We start from the raw sequence: 22,217 nt of genomic DNA on the forward strand, positions 1-22,217 counted from the left end.
ACCATATGACCCAGCAATTCCGTTTCTGGGAATATATCCAAAGGCAATGACAACACTAACTCAAAAAGATATCTGCACCCCCATGGTCACTCAAGTGTTATTTATAACAGGCAAGACGTGGGAACAACCTAGATGTCCAGGATGAATGAGTGGGTGAATAAGTAGTTGTCGTGTGTGTGTGTGTGTGTGTGTGTGTGTGTATACATAAAATGATACACTGTGCTCAGTCAGTCATGTCTAACTCTGCAACCTCAGGGACTGTAGCCCACTAGACTCCACCATCCATGGAATTTTCCAGGCAAGAATACTGGACTGGGTTGCCATTTCCTCTTCTAGGCGATCCTCCTGACCCAGGATTGAACCCATGTCTCCTGCAATGGTGGGCGGATTTTTTAATACTAAACTACTTGGGAAGCCCATAATGATACATTATTCAGCCATAAAAAAATGAGAAAATGCTACCATTTGCAACAACATGGATGAACTTTGGAGGCATTACATTAAGTGAAGTAAGTGACACAGTGAAAGACAAATGCTCTATGATCTAATTCACATATGGAATTAAAAACAACTCCCCCCACCCCCAAACAAACAAACTCATGGAAAAAGAGATCAGAATTGCAGTTATTACAGGTGAGGGATGCGGGAGAGGGCATTGGAGGAAGGTGGTCAAAAGGAACAAACTTCCGGTTATAGGATACATAAGTACCTGGGATGTAATGGATAACGTGACTATAGCTAAGGAAATGGCAACCCACTCCAGTGTTCTTGCCTGGAGAATCCCAGGGATGGCGGAGCCTGGTGGGCTGCCGTCTATGGGGTCGCACAGAGTCGGACACGACTGAAGCGACTTAGCAGCAGCAGCAGCATAGCTAACACGGCTTTATGATACATAAGAAAGTCGTCAAGAGATTAGATCCCAGGAGTTCTCATCACAAAAAGAACATTTTCCCCCGTTTCTCCTTTATTTTCTTTTTATTGAATCCATACGAGGAGATGGATGTTAACTGAACCTACTGGTCATCATTTCACAGTATGTGTAAATCAAACCCCGTGCTTGTACATCTGAAACTTGGGCAGCAATGGATGATAATTATTAAAAACAACAACAACAACAAAGAGCCACCAGTTTCTCCCCCAGTTATGTTGCTTTTCAGTAAAACACATATCCCAAGTCGGCCAGGGAATGGCTGGGTCGTTTGTGTAGCACACCGTTGCCGTCACAGGGCACCGCACCCTGTGGTCACAGGGTGATCTGGGTGTCACAGGAAGCACCCAGTACTGAGAGCTCAGTTCAGCTCAGGGAGTCAGTGAACCCCAGAGCCTTTTCCAGGACAGCTCCCCAGGCCTTCTGTGGCAACGAACGCCCCCTCCTCCCACGGGCCCCGACATGCCTCTCCACTCCGGGCCTCTTCGGCGCCAACGCTGCCCCAGCTCCAGCCGTCTCCTCTCCCAGTCCCCCTGACTGCCGCATCACCAGCTCCCTCCGCTGAGAAGAGTGGAACGCCACGGAAAGAAGGCGGAGGCCAAGACGTCACCTAGCAGTGGGTCTGCAACGAGCCTGTCATTTACACATTTGAGTTCTGCCAGGGTCTGTTTCGTGAAAGCATTAGACAGCCATCCGAGACACGTCAACCTCAAAGGAGATCGTTAAAAGGAAGAGACACAATCTCCACCAGCTTTCCAAATGGCGAAATGCATTTCAGCCCCTTATGCTCCAGAAAGTGTGTGGAATGTACTTCTCTCTCTCCCAGGTCACTGAGATGCCTGCCCTGCGCTGTTTCCGGCTCAGACACCCTAATGCGAGGGGAAAATGGATACAATGGAAATGGAACTTGCAGTCTTACCATGGAGTAGATAGAAGTCACCTCATGCATACATGCCCACTCCCCTGTATCTCCTTGACTTCCCCATCTCACATCTCTCAGGAGTGTGTGAGGACTAAGTCTCCAGGAAATCCTTTCTGCTTTGAAGACAAGCTGTGTTATGTCCTGTCCACCAAAGTCTGCCCAGTCAGCGCCCTCTGGGCCTTCTCCTCACTGGGTCCCGGGGGCCTCACGCATCGCGGGGTGCCGCCAGCCCCCATCCCACCCCTAGAGAGGGCTGAAGGGACCACCGCCCCGTATTCACCCACTACATCTCTCCCACCACCCTGCGATGGTGTCCAAGATGGGCCACCGGTCAGCATCATGGCCAGGGGAGCCTTGGGCAAGCATCTGCAGGGCCACGGTCTCTGACCACCCGGAGCCTGCTTTTTTCTATTGGGAAAGGATGACAAGAAATCCTGTCTTAACCAACAGTCAAGATGTCTTTGAAATGACGTGAGGGAAGCCGGAGACCAACGTGGCGTGGTGTTGGACCAGGTCCTGCCCTGCAGCTCTCGAGGAAAGATGTGTCCAGCCCCGTGGGTTTTTTTTTGCCAGCCCACCTCAAACCTATATTACAAGCTTTTTACAGCGTACAAAATAGATCAGTAACTATGAGGCTCACATTCCCATTCTTCAATAGTAAATATACATGATAATAAATCTGTTATTAACAAAGGAACCAAATAAGGTATAAGGCAAAGACATTTAAATAGGTACTGTGTCATCAACATGCTCTGCGGAAGAAAATCCAGCTGACTAGATCTAGTCCCAGGCCTTTTCCCATGAGGCCAAGAAACTGAAAGTACAATCCATACCCACATGACACAGTCCAAATTCTGGGGAATATGGGGGGCAGCAGGGCACAGGGGAGGACGAAGAAGCCCCAATGAAAACCTGGGGTTTGGCTTTTACGTGTAACACTTATTTCAATGCTCTGTGTTTGAGTAGCGGAGGTAGTGCGGGAAGGGAACACTTTGATAACATTATACAAAAGGCATCAACTCCCATTTCAAAAACAAATGGGAAGACTTCACAGTCCGAGTGCAGTAACCGGTCGGTGTCTACCCTGGAACTCTGCTGCAGTGTCAAGTCTTGCACTTTCTCCTTGGCCCTCCACTAGCATCCCCTCTCTCAGCTCCTCTGGCTTCAGGATGCCAGGGATACTGCTGAGAGGTAACTGCTAACAGATGTGAAAATAAGAATTATAAATAAAAGAACGATTAGAAAAAGTGTGTTGCGGTTTGCCTCAACAGTCAGTATGGTCCAGGGGATGGCAAAGGATAGCAGACCCCAGACAAGTAACCCAAGTTACAAGCTCTCTCGTCTAGCAGTGGGAAGACCTGGGTTTCACTGGGCACCATGAAAAGACCCTTAGTTTGTGATTCAATAGATTGGAAAGTCCCTAGGACAGTTTAAGCCTGTGACGTACCTGGTGAAAAGTCTTCGTGGACTTTTCCCCATTCGTTCCAAACAATAGCATGGTTCCTCTGCTCTCACTCTAAGCTCTGAGGCCACTTGCTCCATCACAAACAGCCCCCATCGCTGGAGGCTCTCTGAGTGCAGCTGAAATCAACCTTTTATAACTCTCGCAACAGCCTCAGTCCTGTCTGTGAACAGGCATACTCCCTTTTCATCATGAACCATCTCTTTAAAACAACATACAGAAAACTAAAAGCCAGCAGCATCCCGTGTGGAAGGACGCAGGAAGCTGCAGGGGCACAGGGCACAATCAAGCCGATGCAGCAGCACCTCTGCGAGACCAGCTAAAGTGCCGTGAGGACGAGACCCTGCCAGCCTCTTCCCTGTCCACTTGCCCTTGAACTACCAGGGGACAGACCGATAGGAATCTCCAGATCAGTTATAAAATTCAAGTGTGTATGCAGTAAGTGGCTGCTCGGAGGAAGGTCCCACGTTAGTGCTAACGGTACAGACTGAGGTTCCCACCCTCGGCATCTCATATCCAGTGAGAGAAGCAGATGCGTCTAGAACGAAACATAACACAACATCCGTTTCAAAGAGCCCTCTGCTTGGACTCGTGGGTTACTTTGTGCTTTAGTGGCGCTAGTGGTAAAGAACCTGCCTGCCAGCGCAGGAGACGTAAGAGACGTGGGTTCGATCTCTGGGTCGGGAAGATCCCCCTGGAGAAGGAAATGGCAACCCTGCTCCAGTATTCTTGCCTGGAGAATCCCATGGACTCAGGAGCCTGGTGGGCTGCAGTCTGTGGGGTCTCAAAGAGTCAGACACGACCGAAGTGACTCTGCACTTGTGCTTTTGAGATGGTGCTTTTTGTGTCTTAATTATTCATTGAAAACAGAAGTGGAGGAAATGCAGGGAAGTCAGCTTTGGGATGTGGACAAACCAGGAGAGTCATTGGAGCGAGAGCCTGGAGGAACGTGCAGACTGGTGAAGGCACGAGTCAATGCCCCAGGCCCGGGGGTCAGCTCCGGGTGGGAGAGGAAGCCCTTGGATCCCTCAGCACAAGGCTGGCGGGCTCGAGGGCCAGGCCAGCACAGAGGACACCTTCTCAGCGGCACTGAATTGACGGACTGGCGGGGATTGGTCTACTGGGCTCCCAGCCACTCAGAGAGTCTTTGATTTCCAGCCCTTTCTCTCCTCTTGCCAAGCAGGAGAGTTCCTATTTGCAACATAAAATTAGCATAGAGATGAAATCGTTTCAGGGGACACAGACTGAACTGACACAGGAGACATTACATTTTTCATTTCTCAAATGAAAAAGTTTTCCTTTTTCTTTAAAGCCCAAGACTGCCGCTTAATTTGTGTTCAGACGACGCTTGCACTGCTGAGCGAGGCTGAAGGAGGCGGGGGAAGCCGGCAGCAGGGGTCTGCCCTGGGCCCCACAAGGCCCCGTCCGGGTGGCAAGGATGGTCCATGCTCCGCGCCTCCGGCAGACACGCCAGTGGCCTGAGAGTGAACCGCAGTGCTGGACGCATCTTTCCTCGAGAGCTGCAGGGCAGGACCTGGTCCAACGCCACGCCACGTCGGTCTCTGGCTTCCCTCACATCATTTCAAAGGCGTCTTCACTGTTGGTTAAGACAGGATTTCGTGTCATCCTTTCCCACTCGGAAAAAAGATTCTGAGTAGCTAGGCTGGGATGGAAGCCAGCCCCGCCCCTTCTTCCATACCAGCTCTGGTCTTTTTTTAGGATTTCTCACATCCCTCCTCTCTGCTCTCCTAAGCGCTCGCATTCTCTCCATTTTTTCTTTAGTGGATTGCTTCTGATCTCATCGGAAAACATTCTCTGAGTCATTAACAATACAAGACGGTAAAGAAAGCTGTCCGCCGGTGGCCCCAAAGGCAATCCCTCTTCAGTGTCGGCGTCAAGGCCCTTCAATTAAGAGAGCAGACAGCGGCCCAGAATAATACCAGGTCTCTGCAGCAAACGAGTCCGTCCAAACAGACTTGGAAGGAATGTTTTCTTAAAAGTTCAATCATCTGATTCCTCTGTTGAAAAGGGCTGAAAAAGAACGCTTTTATCTGTACCAAGCTTAAAGAAGACACGCCCTTGTATTCAAGAGTCCCACCCTCCAGGGGAGAGGAGGAGGTTTTTTATTTTTGAAGTGAACCATTTTTTTTAATTGAATTTATTACAATATCACTTCTGCTTTATGTTTTTGGGTTTTGGGCCATGAGGCATGTGGGATCTTATCTCCCTGACCAGGAATCGAACCTGAGCCCTCTACGTTGTGGGGGGTGAAGTCTTAACCACTGGGCCACCAGGGAAGTCCCAAGGGGGAGCAAGTATTGCTTATTACTAATATGGGAGAAGAGAAATCAGCATTCATACCATATACAATCTGACTACTGTGGATTAATATGTAGACATTGTGAAAAACTCTACAATCGCCTACTTTGTGAGGTGCGTGTGATGAGCACCGAGTGTCTGCTGAACGAACTGACAGTGGAGGCAGCAGACGGTCCCGGCCTTCTGAGTGCCCGGTGCCAGAGGGCACACCATCTAATCACAGCTAGACTCTGCTAAGTGCTGACCCTGTGCCAGGCATTGTTCTAAGAGCTCTGTGTGAATGAATTCTTTTAATCCTTACAATAATCATGTAAGATGGGTAGGATTAGGTCTGTTTTATAGAGAAGTAAACTGGGGTGCAGGGAAGTTATAATCTGCCCAAGGTCACACGTGGCAGCAAAGGGCAGGTCCTTCTCATTCCAAGCCGGGCGGCCTGACCCAAGAATCTCCCTCTTGACCACAACACATGCCAATTATATGTCGCTAGCTTTTCACGAAAGGACCTGAAAAATGACTAGTTGGCATTGCTTACTCAGACGATTATAATTTTGCTTAATAACTTGAAGGAGAATTGTGTCTCAACCACTGGACCACCGGGGAAGTCCCTGTCTTTTACACACTTGAATTAATCCAGAGATACTTCTCCCAGAGTTAGTTCAAATGGTAAATGCCATAAACGGGTGGGCGGACGCCAGGTCCCTCTCTGCTCCATCCTGGGGGAGCCCGGGAGGCTCCTTTTAGACACAAGAGGCCACGTGCAGCTGCGGGAGCTGGCGGTCTGGGCAAGAACCCCGAAACTGCCGTCAGGTGAGCTTAACACACAGCACAGAGGTGCTATGGGGATGATTGTCATCTTTCATAAATTACATTCTGCTGTTCACAGGGAAGGCCCTGCAAAACTCAAGTAATAATATGCATAGAGAACAGCGGTAATAATAGTGTAAGCAACGCATCGTAAGGACGAGGACAGCACAGCACATGAAAAATACAAGCAGTAATAAAAGAGCCGACAGAGAGAGAAGATTGGAAAAAAAAAGTCATGAATTTAAAAACCTGTGGAGGCCCAGAGTAACGCAAAAAAAGTCAACAAAAATTACAGTGGCCTGGATTCACGGCAGAGAGAAACCCACGCAGGAAAATAGGAGCAAAACAAACAAAAAACCACTTCTCCTTTCCTTTTTCTTTCAACGTAAAATATCTTTTCATGCAGTTGAACATACTAACGCCTCAAGGGCTTGGCAGCGGGTTTCCCGGGGAAGGAAGCAGGCTGGGACGTGCCAGCACCGGGATCCCACGAAGGACCTGTGCTCGAGCCCAGCTCCCAGGCGCCCCCCTCGCAGGACCGCCTGTGCAGCTGCCCGCTCCCACCTCCACGGTTTCAGACGCTCCCCCGTGTCCTCAGCCCACCCTGACCCGACCTCCCCATCACTCATCTCGGGAGGGTCCTCCCACCGGCGTCACAGAGCAGCTGCTCACTCATGTATACACACACACGCATGTGCACATACGCACACAGGCATGCACGCACACATAACGCGCATGCGTGCGTGTGCACACACATGCACGCGCACACACACGCGTATACACATGCGCACACACATGCGTGTATCCACGTGCGCATGCATGCACACGCAGACACACGCACACACATGCATGCGTGCACCCACGTGCACATGCATGCGCACGCAGACACACGCACACACAAGTTGACACTCCAGTCCCCACGTCTGCTGTGAGACTTAGCCTTTTCCAGCTCCCTCAAGCCTGTGCAGCACGCTGACCTCAGCATCACAGGTGAATCTCAAGGTCAGTCCGCCCAAACCTCAGCTTCGGCCAGTCCTGTCCTTTCACCCACACCTGCCAGCCCTGCACATTGTGGTACACAGGGTACCGTCCCCCATAACCTCAGACTCAGTCAAGGGGCAGGTTCTGGAGACTTTGGTTCCTATTAATCTTGGGATGTCCACATCCCTCATTCCCTCGGCCACAAGCTTGGTTCCCAGCTACGCAGCCACCTCCTCCCACCCCAGGGTGCCTCCTGCTCCTCCTGCTCCTGGCCCCGGGGCCCCTCCTCCTTCTCCTGGCCCCAGGTCCCTCCTCCTCCTGGCCCTGGGTCCCTCCTCCTCCCAGTCCTCCCTCTGCAGGGCAGCCTAGGTACCTCCTTCTGAACACCATAACCAGTCACCTAGCAGGTTTTGCTTACTTAATACACTTTGGGCTTTCTCGGATGTGGCGAGGCCTAGTGCAGTCTGGGCTCCCTACTTCCCCAGCCTCGTTGCCACATCCCCTCCAGTCCAGCCACACGGCCTCCCTGGGACCCCCGTGTCCCTGCCAGAGCCTCGATGGTGCTGCCTCACTGGTGCTCTGCACGGCCTCCTCCTCCTCCTGCCCCTCGACTCCAGCGCTCAGCTGTGCTTCAAGCACCGTATTGTAACACTTCTCCCAGCTGTCATGTCACATTCATACATGTGATTATTTGATTAAAGTCAGCTTCTCCAGCTGGTCTAGACCATAAGCTCTTGGAGCATATCAGCCAGGTCTGTCTGCTTCCTACAATCTCTACAGCATGTGCGCACAGTAGGCATTCAACTGAACCAGCAAACAAATGAACTAGAGGTGCAGAGGGTGACCGACCGAGCAGCATCCAGGGCCGGGCTGGGGAGGGCGCGCTCTCTCTAGACGGGTCCTCTCGGTTCTGAGCACAGGGCAGGTCCACCAGCCGGCCCTCCTCCAGAACCACTCATTCCAGACATGCCTCAACTGAGGAGGAAGAAAGGGAAGGAGGAGGCAATAAGTCCGACAGGACTTCTAGCCGAGTGTAAGGTGTAACTGCCCCCGAGAGGGAACATTTGAAAGTTCGTTCGGTGAACTAGTGCACGGCGTGCCTGTGAACACCTTGGGAGGATTCGGCAGGACTGGAGTGCTGTCTTCGATGCACTGTGTCATTCTTAGTCACATCACAGGTCCTTAGACACATCTCTGTTCTCGGTTCTTCACATGCCTGTCTCCTTCAACTAGACGATAAATCACTTGAAGGCAAGGACCTGATTCTCTCCCTTGGGCACGTGGCACCGAAGAAAGGCTGGTGCCCAGCACAGCTCAGGCACCGGAGTGTTCTTTGACGAATGACTCACAGAAGAAGAAATGATTGGATAAGCGGAAAGACAGGCATCAAGAACAAAGATGCCTACTTGACAACTGCATCGAGGGACTGAAACAGCATCTACTGGCTAACTGCATGACCCCGACCCAGGACACGTTAGTGGAGAGGATGCGGACAGCTCACTTCTGTAATTACCTGTTTACCTGACCGTCACCTCTCTAAGCTGTGTGCTCCCCGAGGATGGCAGGGCTTTTGGCCTTCGTGCTGAGTGGACGTGATTTTATCTGTCTTTGTGCTGAGTGGCTGTGAGTGATCACAACCCCTTTAATTTAGTTACTAAATGGATCCAAGTCCAATCCCAGCTCTTGGACTAACTATCAGGGTTGGTACTGGCTGGAAAAGCCTTGTCTTTAGGGCTCTAAGGCCTCAGGGGTGAAATGCTACAGTACGATGACATGATTGCTCTACCTTGAGCATCTAATGAACCTGCTATCAACTGTCCGAACAAGTGAAGGGCCGGGGACAGCCTGGGCCTAAGCGAGTGTACTGATCACAGTGAATCACAAACTACGTCAGCAATCCTGCCCACTACTAATCCTAGCAGGCACTGTTCCCAAGGATCAGGGTCAAGGTCAAGGAACTGTAACCTAATACGGGCAATCTGCATGGAAGTCTCCCAGTATATTGCAAACCATTATCAGGAACAATTACAAAACAGGGGTGAGCATCAGAGCCAAGTAACTTGGCAGCTCAGGGGGCAGTAATTCAAATAAAAAATAACCCCGATCTGAAGCTGGATGTGAACATATATAAAATATTGATATAATCAGCATCTCTGAGAAGGATGAGTAAACAATGTGACATGAATTTAAAATTATCTAATAACCCGGTTTTATCTTAGGGGAGGAAATGTTTGATTTTTCCCGAAATGCATCTCTTGAAAATTTGTGGCAGAAATTCCAGTCATGTATTTGGCTAACAATGTATCTATCTCAATCTGGAAAAACTGAGCTCTTTAATGCAAAATTCTCGGCAACTTCCCTCCAGTTTATACCATGTAAACGCCACCTTGGCTCTGACAACAAAGCCCGTACTAAGCACTTGTCAAGGAAGCAAGCGTGCAGTAGAGAAGCACTGAAGTGAAACGCAGTTAAGTGCCTCACCCCCTTCAAGTCTCCACCTTTTATGCTTTTTTGGTTTTTAATTACTGGGGACAAAAATCTTTCAAAAAATGCATTAATACTTCCAGTCCCTGCAGAGTAAGAACTTAGCAACAGTGATAATCACCCGTGTTTGCGTGCATGGTAAGTCGCTTCAGTCATGCCTGACTCTCTGCCACCCCATGGACTGTAGCCCGCCAGGCTCCTCTGTCCATGGGATTCTCCAGGCAAGGATACTGGAGCGGGTTGCCATTCCCTTCTCCAGGGGATCTTCCCGACCCAGGGATGGAATGCGCATCTCTTATGTCTCCTGCACTGGCAGGCGGGTTCTTTTCCACTGGCACCGCTGGGGAAGCCCAACCACCCGCGTTGACTGAGCGCTTATTTTGTGCCAGGCACCCTCCTAAGTGCTTCCGTGTGCTAATCTACGTGATCATCACAACAGCGCTGAGGCAGACACTGCTGGCGTTCATTCCTCATCTCTCAGGTACAGACACTGAGAGATGGGCACCACGGCTCATAAGTGGTGACACGCAGATCTGAACTCAGGCAGCCCCCCTCCAAACCCACCCTCTTAACCACAACTTGACACTAAGCCTGTTAAGCTAATGATCATAATGTAAACTTTTACTAAAGACCGACAGCTATATACAATTGTGAACATCAAACTTTGAAAATGGCCATGCTCGCTTTCAGTATTCTCCGGTTTAAAAAAAACCTTAATGCGGTTCAGGCTTCATGCAGCTGAAAGCGTGTGACTCCTGACAGGGCACAAATACACCCAAGCCCCTCTGTAGCCAGAACCTCATTTCCAGGGGCCAAGGACTCCCAAACAGCACAACTCCAGGGCCAGCTCTACAGAAGCCACTTATCCGATCCTCATGGTGAAAAGCTCCGGGCCCCAGGGAGCTTCTGTCAGGAGGGCGGATATTTAAGGATTCCCACATCCAGTCTCCCATGCCATTGCCTCTTCTGAGCTTGACTGGGAGACCCCATCAGTGCAGCCAAGGGGAAACAGCCTTTCACAGCCCCAGGCGACCCTGCACTCATGTGTGGCCGGGGGACCTAAGCTCTGGGCCCTCCTTTAGACAAAGGCTCTCATCTCAGAAGATGCAGGCAGCAGTTCTTCAACAGATTCATCAATATATACGCTTTGACATTAGGCTTCCCTGGTGGCTCACCTGGTAAAGAATCCACCTGCAATTCAGAAGACTCGGGTTTGATCCCTGGGTTGGGAAGGTCTCTTGGAGAAGGACATGGCAACCCACTCTAGTATTCTTGGAGAATCCCATGGACAGAGGAGCCTGGCGGACTACAGTTCATGGGGTCGCAAAGACTTGGACACAACTGAGGCAACTGAGATGTACGTGAATAGACACAGATGGATGCCTAGACTGACTGATTAGCTGGCCTTCCCTATCTCTGAAGCAAGCAGAGACAAAAATACAAGGCATGTTCAGTAAGTGGCATATGGCCTGCTTTATAAATATACACGTTTGGTCTCTCTCCTGCACACACACACAAAACCAAACTCTACCTCTCAGGGTGGGCGCCTCTTGCCCCAGATTGAGGGGCCCCAAAAGAACCTGTTAGGACCTCTGGGGCCACCATCTCCTTACCGACTGGGGGAGGCTGGTCTGTTCCCACCAATCAGGAAGCACCCTGGATGCTAGATCCTCACATGCAGCGAGGTGCTTCTAACGCCCTTCCCACCAAGGCCGGAGGTTCCTCTAAGCGTGCCAGCTACGCCCTGGGTCCGGCCACCACTGCCTCAGTCCAGGTGCCCCACGAGGCCCAAAGGCGTCAACAAGCACAGATCAGAAGCCTCTGTCCACAGCGTCCCCCACTGTCCTCTTCTTTGCTGGACGTCAGTGACAGACAACGAAAGGGCCGATGGGTGGCTGGACGACGCTGAGGAAAGCAGTCAGTCAACACAGCCATGCGGTGACCTTTGTACATGAGGGGAGCCTTGAAGGAGAAAGGAAAACTAACACAGATGGCATATTCAAAAGCAGAGGCGTTACTCTGCCAACAAAGGTCCATCTAGTCAAAGCTATGGTTTTTCCAGTGGTCATGTATGGATGTGAGAGTTGGACTGTGAAGAAAGCTGAGTGCCGAAGAATTGATGCTTTTGAATTGTGGTGTTGGAGAAGACTCTTGAGAGTCCCTTGGACTGCAAGGAGATCCAACCAGTCCATTCTGAAGGAGATCAGTCCTGGGTGTTCATTGGAAGGACTGATGCTGAAGATGAAACTCCAATACTTTGGCCACATCATGCAAAGAGTTGACTCATTGGAAGACTCTGATGCTGGGAGGGATTGGGGGCAAGAGGACAAGGGGACGACAGAGGATGAGATGGCTGGATGGCATCACCGACTCGGTGGACGTGAGTTTGAATGAACTCTGGGAGTTGGTGATGGACAGGGAGGCCTGGCGTGCTGCGATTCATGGGGTCGCAAAGAGTTGGACACGACTGAGCGACTGAACTGAACTGAACGGAACACTTATTGAATTCCTAGGAAGAGGGAACTATTTTATAACAGTCTTGCAGATCTTCCTTTCTGAAATTTGGTTGTTATTTTTATCTGCATATATTTGAAGAGTCAAATATTTCTCCAGGCTTGTTGTGAAAGGCAGCGGCCCCCAGCACAGTCCTCCGGTGGGCTCCTGGAGTCTCCAGCTCGCATGCTTGATCAGCTCCCAAATTTACATTTGCTGATGTGTCCCCCACCCCTGCCCCATTCACCTGGTCCTTGATTAATTTATGCCTCAAAAAAAAAAAAACTCAAAAACCCCAAACTCTTTACTGTTACTGTCAGAACATCCTGAGAGGTAACCGAGGCTAATGCTTATGTTCAATCTGCCACCTTTAGTCAAAAGCCTATTAACTTTATTCCTTACGAAAGGTGACTGGTGCACCAGGAGAGGGTGAGTCATGTGTCGAAGGTCACGGACCCAGGACGAAAAGGATGAGAACCCAATATCAGGTCTGCCTGACCCTGAGGCCCCAGCCTCTGCAGGAGAGCTTGACACACCCCCGGGGGCACGGGGCCCCTGTGCTGGACTACCGCCCCCCGAAATTGGCAGCAGCATGCAAACCCCAGCCCGGGGAGATCCAGCTGGCTCTCCGTGTCTCCTGTCACCACTTCCCATTCCACGCCTGGTCCTGAAAGCCCCTCACTGTCGCCCCTGAATCCCACCCACAGACCAGGCTCTGCCCTCTGCCCTCAGTTTGCAGGGGCTGCTAACAGGGAAGGGAATGGTTCCAGTGAGGGGGGCCGGGGGACTTGCCTAATAGTCAGGATGCTGACTGTATCCTCTTCCAGCGATCAAAGCTTCTGGGAATTCAAAAAAAACGCCTTCTCAGAAAATGTCTGAGAAGGCATTTTTATTTTTTTTTTAACCAAACCAGAACGGCAGGAGAGGGACACTTTCAGGTCTCATCGCCGACGGTCATCACTGATCAACCCCAGACACCGTGTGATGACCTTGTTCTGCGGGTCGCAAGCAGGTCAAGCCCTTCTCTACAGCGAGCGGCTATGAGCACGGGCTCTAGAGTCACGCAGCCTGGTGTTCAGATCTCAGCTCTTCGTGTGGACTTGGGCAAGTTATGAAAGCTCTCCAGCCTGGCTTTCTCATCCATAACATGGTATTAGTAATAGTCATGCACACGCTTTATGGAGATGCTGTTGGTTTAAATGAGATAATGTATGTTACATATTAATTACAATACGCATACATAGGCACAGCGCATACCTCATATTTTATTTTTCCTGCTATTACCACGTTCAAGAAATGTTTATGCACAAGAGAAAAATGTAACTACATATGACGACGGATGTGAACTGGTTTTACTGCAGTGATCGTTCTGCAATATACACCAACATGGAATCACTGTCGGGTTACACCTGAGACTAACATAATGCTGTATGTCAATTATACCTCAATTAGAAAAAACCTTTATGCCACAAATTTACTGACGACTTATCAAAGCATCCGGAGAAGGCAATGGCCTTCTCAAAGCATCAACTAGCATCAACAACTATGGCCTTATCAAAGCATCAACTACGTTCAGAGAGTAGAGCTACACTTAAAAAAAAAGGTATCCGGCTGCACTGGGTCTCAGTTGCAGCCCTTGGGCTCTTCAGTTGCGGCAGGTAAGACTGAACCCGGGCCCTCTACATCGGGAACATGGGGTCTTAGTCGCTGGACAGCCACGCAAGTCCCGAGGGGTGTGTGTTAGACTTTGCGGAGGATCCAAGAATGAGCAAAACTCAGCTCTATCTTTAAATGGTCTGAGGCCAGGTGCCAGGTGGGGTGAACGGCACAGGTATCCCGTACGGCGTTATCAGGAAGGGAGCCGGGGAGCCGGCAGGCACAGCGCAGGCCCCGCAGGGAGCCTCAGGTCCCCGGAGGCTGGCCTTCGTGTTCCTAGGCCGTTTCCAACCACTCAAATCTCCCAAATGATGTGTCCCGGGGACAGAAACTTCGGTTATGTAAGAGCATGAGATGATGCAAGCCACTTGAAGGATACCGGAGATAAATGATCTATTTATATTTTTATGCTGAAGACATAAATAGAAAAAAAAAAAAAAAAACACAGCACCCAAAGAAACATTCCTTAAAATAGATGGAGAGCATGGTTGAGAGATGCATGCACAGAACAAATAGATGCTAACCACATACCTTTCCACATCAGCCAGAACTCCGCAGGACTGGTTAATTCAAGGAGGCTTGCCGAGCACTGCCGCAGCGACAGCAGCTGACCCTCTGACAAACCGGGACGCGGTGCGCTCTGGCGGTTTTGTAAGACATTTTGTAATAAGACTGTTGAAACGGAATAATGAGGTGCTCCGAAATCCCAGCCCTGACTACAAACCCACAGGCATCATGAATCTACAGCACAGTGTTATTTTATGCAGCACATATCCCCTCAGCAGGGATGGGCTGGTACCCGCTGAGTGCCAGGGGCCGTGTGGGCCCAGGGATGGGGCAGGGAAGGACCAAGATCTTATCCCCAAAGTAATGCCTCAGTGTTAGTTTGGACACTAAACATGCTCATGAAGACTACTGCCATATAACAACCAAAACAATGACATAAAGAAAATTACTCAACGGTAGCGGACCTGAATGATATACCTCAAATAGAGTCGGGTAAAGAAAACCCCCAAATCTAACCTAAAAGGATTTGAATTCTTTGAGGGGCAGAGAGACAGAAAAAAGAAAGACGGGAGTGGGGTGGGGGGGGAGTCAAAGATTAAGGAAGAAATGATCAGAAGTAGGTGAGGGAGGTCTGGCCCTCACGAAGCAGGGACCCTTGTTGGCAACCCCAAGCCCTGCTCCTGCACTGCAGCCTGTGGACGACCCCCTGCCTGGGAGGGAAGGCGGGGCCCTGCCTCAGGAACCCTGCACCACCCCCCTGCCCCCGCCCCGCCAAGAGGAGCCTCCCCAGACGGCTGTGATCTGAACCCAGGCTGTCTGGCTCCCCACTTCAAGCTCTTAACCATCAGCTCACGAGCTAACTGCAGGAGTGGCCAAAAGGTGGGGACGGGGGGACCCTGGCGGTCTGTTTGGGTCACACGTGATGTGCAGGCACCATCCCCGGTGGTTCCATGGAGGCTGGAGCGCACGCTTCTGTTCTCCCCAGCACCTCCCCACCCGCTCCTCACACAGGGAAACGTCAGGCTTCACCCTGAGCCCACTGCTGTTCTCCTGGACTCACGTGCCCTGCCTCAGGCACAGGGACCAGCTTCCTAACGTTCTGAACGAGGAGGCGTGATCTGGGTAAGTGGGACAGAACGGCACACGTTTCTCATGCTGATGCAGAAATCAGAGGTGACTGATCAAGTGCTAAAAGGTCTAACCCTAGTCAGCACGCGTGCAGGCCAGGCTGGCAAACGGACACACGCTCTGTCTTTCCTACCTGTGACAATTCCATTTTATTTTGAGGACTGTGTTAAATTTCAAATATTCCTTCTCATCTTCTTGGCTTACTTTGAACCAAGGCAGTCAACCAATACACTCTGATGACATGCTAGGTGCTGAACACTCTGCTAAGGGTACAAAGATTAACACTGTTAGTCGCTCAGCTGTGTCCGACTCTTTATAACCCCATGGACTGTACCCCGCCAGGCTCCTCTGTCCAGGGGATTCTCCAGGCAAGAATACTGCAGTGGGTTTCCATTCCCTTCTCTCCAGGGGATCTTCCCAACCCAACCCACGGATCACACCCAGGACTCCTGCATTGCAGGCAGATTCTTTACTGTCTGAGCCACCATGGGTGAAGAAGAAGCCCTTGGTCCCGACCAGCAAGGAGGAAAGAAGAGGCAGGAATAGAGTCCTGCTTGGAATGGGATGAGGGTGAAGACCCTCCTGGGTAAGAGTAGCTGCCTGTACCCTTCCTACTGTGGGTGAGGAACACAGCAAACCAAACCAAACCAAAGTACATCGGGGTCCATATCTTCACTGCATGGTACCTACCTATCAGATTTGCCAGCGCTGACCACAAGCAGAGGAAACGTGGAGGCTCCCTCGCCTCTCCAGAGGCATCTCTGCTGAATGTGTTTACAGGGGGCCAGGAACACCGTACCGAGTTTAGTAAACAGATTCATAATCCAACCCCTCCTAGGTAAAGACTTCCTCTTCCCTAGAGCAGAGGCACCCTGGAAAGGCTGGAGTGGACAGGGAGACAGAAGACCCCACCTCCACTTCAGAGCCAGGAAGCGGATTCCCAGGGTTCGGGGACGTGTCCAGGGCCACACGGCTGGTGATGGCTGTGCCCCTGCAGCCAGACGTATCCGTCCCTAACCTAAGTCTCCTCTCGACGCTGTAGCCCCCATTTGTAGGGCAGCAGGGAACACGTTTGGAGAGGCAATGGCACCCCACTCCAGTACTCTTGCCTGGAGAGTCCCACGGATGGAGGAGCCTGGTGGGCTGCAGTCCATGGGGTCGCTAGGAGTCAGACACGACTGAGCGACTTCGCTTTTACTTTTCACTTTCATGCACTGGAGAAGGAAATGGCAACCCACTCCAGTGTTCTTGCCTGGAGAATCCCAGGGACGGGGGAGCCTGGTGGCTGCCGTCTGTGGGGTCACACAGAGTCGGACACGACTGAAGTGACTTAGCAGAGCGTAGCATAGGGAATACGTTCCGAGGACAGCGAGAGGCCGTGGACGTAAGCGTGACATTAAAAGTCAGAATTAAGGGCATCAGGCAACTCCGAGAAAACCTTCCCGCTCTTACCCGTGTCTCCCCACTGCTACTCTGCATGAGAACTCCCCCTCATATCAATCCACCAAACCACGAGGCTTTGGACCAGGTGGACCTGAGAACAGGACAGCCTCCTTGCAGCGACCTATTCCCGACCCTCCTTCAGCTGGTGCGTAAAAAACATGCTGAAGACTCCTCACGCTTTGAATGAAGTGTGAAAAGATCAAAGGCCACGGGGCGCTAAAAATGAGAGCCCAGAAAAGGCTCTTTGTGACACTGCGTGGTTTGTTAATCCTACAGCCAATGGTAACGTGTGAGGCCAGGCAGTTAGTTCCAATACTTCACACGTGCTGATTTTTTAAAGCATCAGATCAATTCTATGCAGCCCTCTGTGCCAGACGCACATGTGCCGAGACAAAGGGCCGATCTGACAGGACCAAATCCCCCGGGGTCTCAGGGCCCCTCCGACTTGAAAGCCTCCACAGCCGCCAGCTTCCTTTCTGCTGCAGGTTCACACCCGTGGAGGAGACGTCAGAGGATGGTGAAGCAGGAAAGTGATGCCCTGGCCCTGAACAAAAGGCACGTCTGCCGTCCGGCTGGGACCCTGGTCCCCCGGGATGGACAGGCAAAGCGGGCTGGAGCACGGGGGCTGTGTGGGGACCCTGGAGGAGCCTGGTCCGCCCTCCTCCCCCCCTGGGGCTTCCTAATGGCTTTACACACTCCTCCTCTGAGGCATTATTCAAATCAACCCCACAACTCAGGTTCCTTTGCTTGTGGCTCTAATTGAATAAACCTAACATATCAACAGACGCACTGGCCCAGAGCCTTGGCCAGATTCCCCCTTGGACGTAACAGCCCATTCTGGCTGTTTCATCTGAGCCTGCGAGCGGGGAGGGGCACCCCAGGCAGCCCCCATCTACATATGTGCAGTATGTATGTACATATATGTACATATGTAGTATAGAGGGCAGCCCCCATCTACACATGCATAGTATGTATATATATATGTGTGTGTATAGAGGGCAGTGGTCTCCTGCATTGCGGTCAGACGCTTTACCATCTGAGCCACCAGGGAAGCCTCTACATATGCATAGTTGGTATATGTATGTGGTACACACGGCAGCCTCCATCTACATATGTATAGTATGTATATATATGTGTGTATAGAGGGCAGCCCCCGTCTACATATGCATAGTATGTATATATATGTGTGTATAGAGGGCAGCCCCCCGTCTACATATGCATAGTATGTATATATATGTGTGTACAGAGGGCAGCCCCCCATCTACATATGCATAGTATGTATATATATGTGTGTATAGAGGGCAGCCCCCATCTACATATGCATAGTATGTATATATATGTGTGTACAGAGGGTAGCCCCCCATCTACATATGCATAGTATGTATATATATGTGTGTATAGAGGGCAGCCCCCCGTCCTACAGCAGAGGCAGGATGACTGCCCTCCACTCTCTCAGTTAATATTTACTCATGGGTGAAAGGTCTGCAGGAGAATCTGAGAACTGAAGCGTCTTCGAAGGTGGGGAGGGTACCTTAGCCAAGTCGGTTTTTAATGCAAAGATGTTCAGAAAGGGGCTGTTCTGTGCCTAACACGCACTGCTTCAGAGCCCTAAGAGCTGAGTCAGCGGAGAGTCTGTTGAGTCTGTTTTCATTAAGAGGACCTGAGTTTGCAGCTATTCCCATTGGTAAACATATTCAGGGAACCAGTCACTAAAATAAACCTGCCATTCATTTGAGCTTCTTTCAGTCCTTTTGCAGAGGGTAAAAATTTTTTAAACTGTATCATTACCTACTGGGAGTGGGAATGCAGGTCATCACGTGAGCAAGCCATTGACGCTGGGTTTAAAACTGGAAGATCAGACGCTGGCACCTCCAAGCTCCTCTCTGGGGAGGGTGCCGCCTGGAGAGGGTGCTTTCAAGGGAATCATGTGGCTGAACAGCCAAGCTCACAGAGGCCACCCTGCTGACATCCTGCCAGCCACCTGAGAGCAGGGCTAAAGCGCACAGCTGGCCCCTCTCAGGGGAGGGAAGGGGCAGCCATGGGGGGCTCTCCTGTGACACAGGGCTGAGGGCTCCGGTCTCGTCGGCCAACGGGACAGCCTTCTCTTCCCGGGCACTACCCCACGGTCAGACTCTCGCCATAAAGAAGGCTTCTGCTCTTCCCTGTGCGTGTGTTTTTATTATATTTTCCTCACATATTCTTTTTTAAATTATTTTTTTTTATTTGAACCATTTTTTAAGTCTTTTACTGAATTTGTTACAATACTGCTTCTGTTCTATGGGTTTTTTGTTTTTTGGCCATGAGGCATGTGGGATCTTAGCTTCCCAACCAGGGCTCAAAACCGCACCCCCTGCACCGGAAGGGCGAAGTCTTCAACATTGGACCCCAGGGAAGCCCCTCGTCACACATCCTCAAGAGTCTAGGAACTCGTTCCCATCCAGCAAGCGCTGGGGGTCACAGACCTCCTCTTGCCTGCACAGACCCTACGTAGTCCTCGCCACCCCAGTGACCCCACCACCCACTGGCCCTCGCCACCTCTTGCTGTGCCTTTCTTTCACAGGCAGAATCGTTCCCAGTCTTTGACCTCCCTTCCCGGGCCCCTGGGTCCCTTCTTGGACTAACGAAGCCCAGGTTCAACTACCGTGTGGGCTAGAGAGTCTGCACCTAGCAGTCCGTGCTGAAAACTGAGCCCTGACCACCAGGACACAGGGCGAGAAGAGGGTTTAGCAGCCCACACGTCTGTGTGCTGCCAGAACAAACGCTTTCACTGGAGCCAGCTGGTCGCCCTGCCTCAGTGGCCATCGTTACATCGTCAACACTGCCCCAAAGAGTGGGCATGTGTTCACTGGCAGCGGGACGAGGGTGAATGGAGGTTGACATCCCTACGCGGGGCATGAGCTTATGAAACAGCCCTCAACCTGGGCATTTCAGCGCCTGGGTGAGATTTTCCCTTCTTACCTTCCTCTTCTGCCCCTCTGATCTCACATCTTGCTTCTAATCAGAGCTCAGAGGAAACACATGTAAGGTAATTACTCCTGAGCACGCTGTGGAAGTGCTCACTGATTAGAAATCATTTTCAGAGGGAACGCTGTAACACAAGAGTTTTGATCAAAGCTGGGTTATTACTTCGGTTCTTTGTCTCACCCATGGACACTTGCTCCCCATTCCTGGAAGAAAATTTGTGTGTGCATGAAGGTAGATCATAAGGGAGCTGAGAGTTTTTCTTAGAGTGGAGCTATTTGTTTCGTTCATTAGTCTAAAATATTTCTCTAAAAAGCCATTCATCAAGCCTTTTCCCCTAAAGCCTATGCTCTGAGCTCATAACGGCATTGCCTTCAGTACCATCTCCCTGGGAGGAAGTCAAGCTTAGGTTGAGATGCTCTGCAGGGTGAGACCCAAGCAAGGTCAGGGTGAACGCGCCTGTCCAGGCTGCTGAGAGCGACTGTCGCGAGGATGCAGAGAGCCCTCTGAAGACGTGACTGGGCTGCGGGGGGCTCGGGGTACCCGATGCGTTTACCCGCGGGCCCATCTTCCTGTGCTGGCCTCTGAGTGATAAGCACTGGCACGGTCCAGGCCTTCAGGAACTGGCTGCTTTTAAGTTGTTCACAACTGTGCAAATTTACTCTCGTATCTCGCCCTGGAGGGCAGGCATCCAAGGTCGGCGACAGAAGCTGGAGGAAGATGCAAAGGAGGAAGTTCTATTTTTTTTCTTTTTTTTTTGACATTTAAAAAAATCTTCTTCCGTTCTTCCTGAGGTGCTAGGTTAGATTCTACATGCAGGGGCAAAGGCAGGATATATTATAAACCAACTCTCAGTGACTGCTTTAGATGGGGAAGGAATGACTTCAGATATTCCAAAAGGCTTTTCAAGTGAAAATAATTTGTTCAGAGTAAGAGTTCTATCTTGGAGTAAACCATCCTTAGCCCTTAACTCCAATTAATCAGAAAGCTTAAACAACGGACAAGTGATTTTTAAAAAAGTCATATGAGGGATTCATGTGATTCAGAAGCATATTATACATGGATCATCCTGGATCAATTATAGCTCAAGCTTTAGCCTATACTGTTCTTCATTTACAGTTTCCTATACAGGTGTCTAAAGTATGTATTTTATATGTATGTGTGTTATAATCTGGGCTTCCCTGGTGGCTCAGACGGTAAAGAATCTGGCTGCAATGCAAGAGACCTGGGTTCGATCCCTAGGTCAGGAAGATCCCCTGGAGGAGGGCATGGCAACCCATTCCAGTATTCTTGCCTGGAGAATCCCATGGACAGAGCCTGGTGGGCTACAGCCATGGGGTCGCAAACAGTCGGACATGACTGAATTGACTTAGCATGCACACTTCATGGTGGGGAGGGGGAGAAACAGCCAACACCCAGATTTGATTTGGTTTTTCTGCAAGATATGAAGCAATGCAAAAGCTGCTGTGTCTCCTTTAAGTCCTGCCATGACCACCCAACAGCTGTGTGACCTCAGGCCAGTGAGTTAAACTCTCCAAGCCTGAACCCTCCCCCTGTACCAGCATATAAAACGGTAGCTCACACAGAACAGGTACTCAATAGCCCCTGCATCTGCATGCGCGTGTGCGTGCGCACCCACCCACCCACACACACATACACTTCACCCTAATTAAATTGCCCACGTAGGATTATAAGAACACACTTGAAAGACACACAGTCATGAAAAAGCTCAACGTTATCTTGGGGATATAACCTTTAAAAACTCAGTCCAAGAGTGAAGCGGACAGCAGTAAAATAGGAGAATGACTTAAAAAAAAAAGGATTATTCAGAAACCCACCAGATGATTTGAGAGTTGATTAGAGACAAGTTATCTGAGGAAAGTACGCGACCCTTGGGCAGTCTGCTCGGAACAAGGGGAAGAAACCAAGTGAGGCTTCAGAGAGCCCTGTTGCAGCCCGACGCCCGGCCTGCAGAGCAGACAACGGTGCAGGCGCCGCCCACGGCAGTCAGTGAGGGACAGGCTGGCCCTCAGAGACCCTGCCTGACAGTCGGTGAAATCCACAAGTCCACACCTCCTCATGGCCCTACACCTCACGGGCACTGCTCTCACTGACCCATCTGCAAATAA

General features: G+C 50.7%; 1 protein-coding gene across 7 annotated transcripts in view; it reads right to left on the minus strand.

Annotated features, from left to right (window-relative positions):
- FARS2 (phenylalanyl-tRNA synthetase 2, mitochondrial) overlaps window positions 1-22,217 on the minus strand; it is a 307,704-nt gene that overhangs the window by 76,167 nt on the left and 209,320 nt on the right. The window contains exon 7 of one of the 7 annotated variants that reach the window (XM_027525042.1): window positions 14,581-14,689. The exons of 5 other annotated variants lie outside the window; for them this stretch is intronic. In XM_027525042.1, coding sequence (XP_027380843.1) covers window positions 14,614-14,689 — 76 coding nt within the window. In that variant the 3' untranslated portion in view covers window positions 14,581-14,613. Of the gene's footprint in view, window positions 1-14,580; window positions 14,690-19,420; window positions 20,799-22,217 lie in introns of those variants that run through there. One more of the 7 variants, XM_027525043.1, reaches the window with a different exon arrangement.

The sequence above is a fragment of the Bos indicus x Bos taurus genome, chromosome 23, assembly GCF_003369695.1.
Source record: "Bos indicus x Bos taurus breed Angus x Brahman F1 hybrid chromosome 23, Bos_hybrid_MaternalHap_v2.0, whole genome shotgun sequence".
Classification (NCBI taxonomy): domain Eukaryota; kingdom Metazoa; phylum Chordata; class Mammalia; order Artiodactyla; family Bovidae; genus Bos; species Bos indicus x Bos taurus.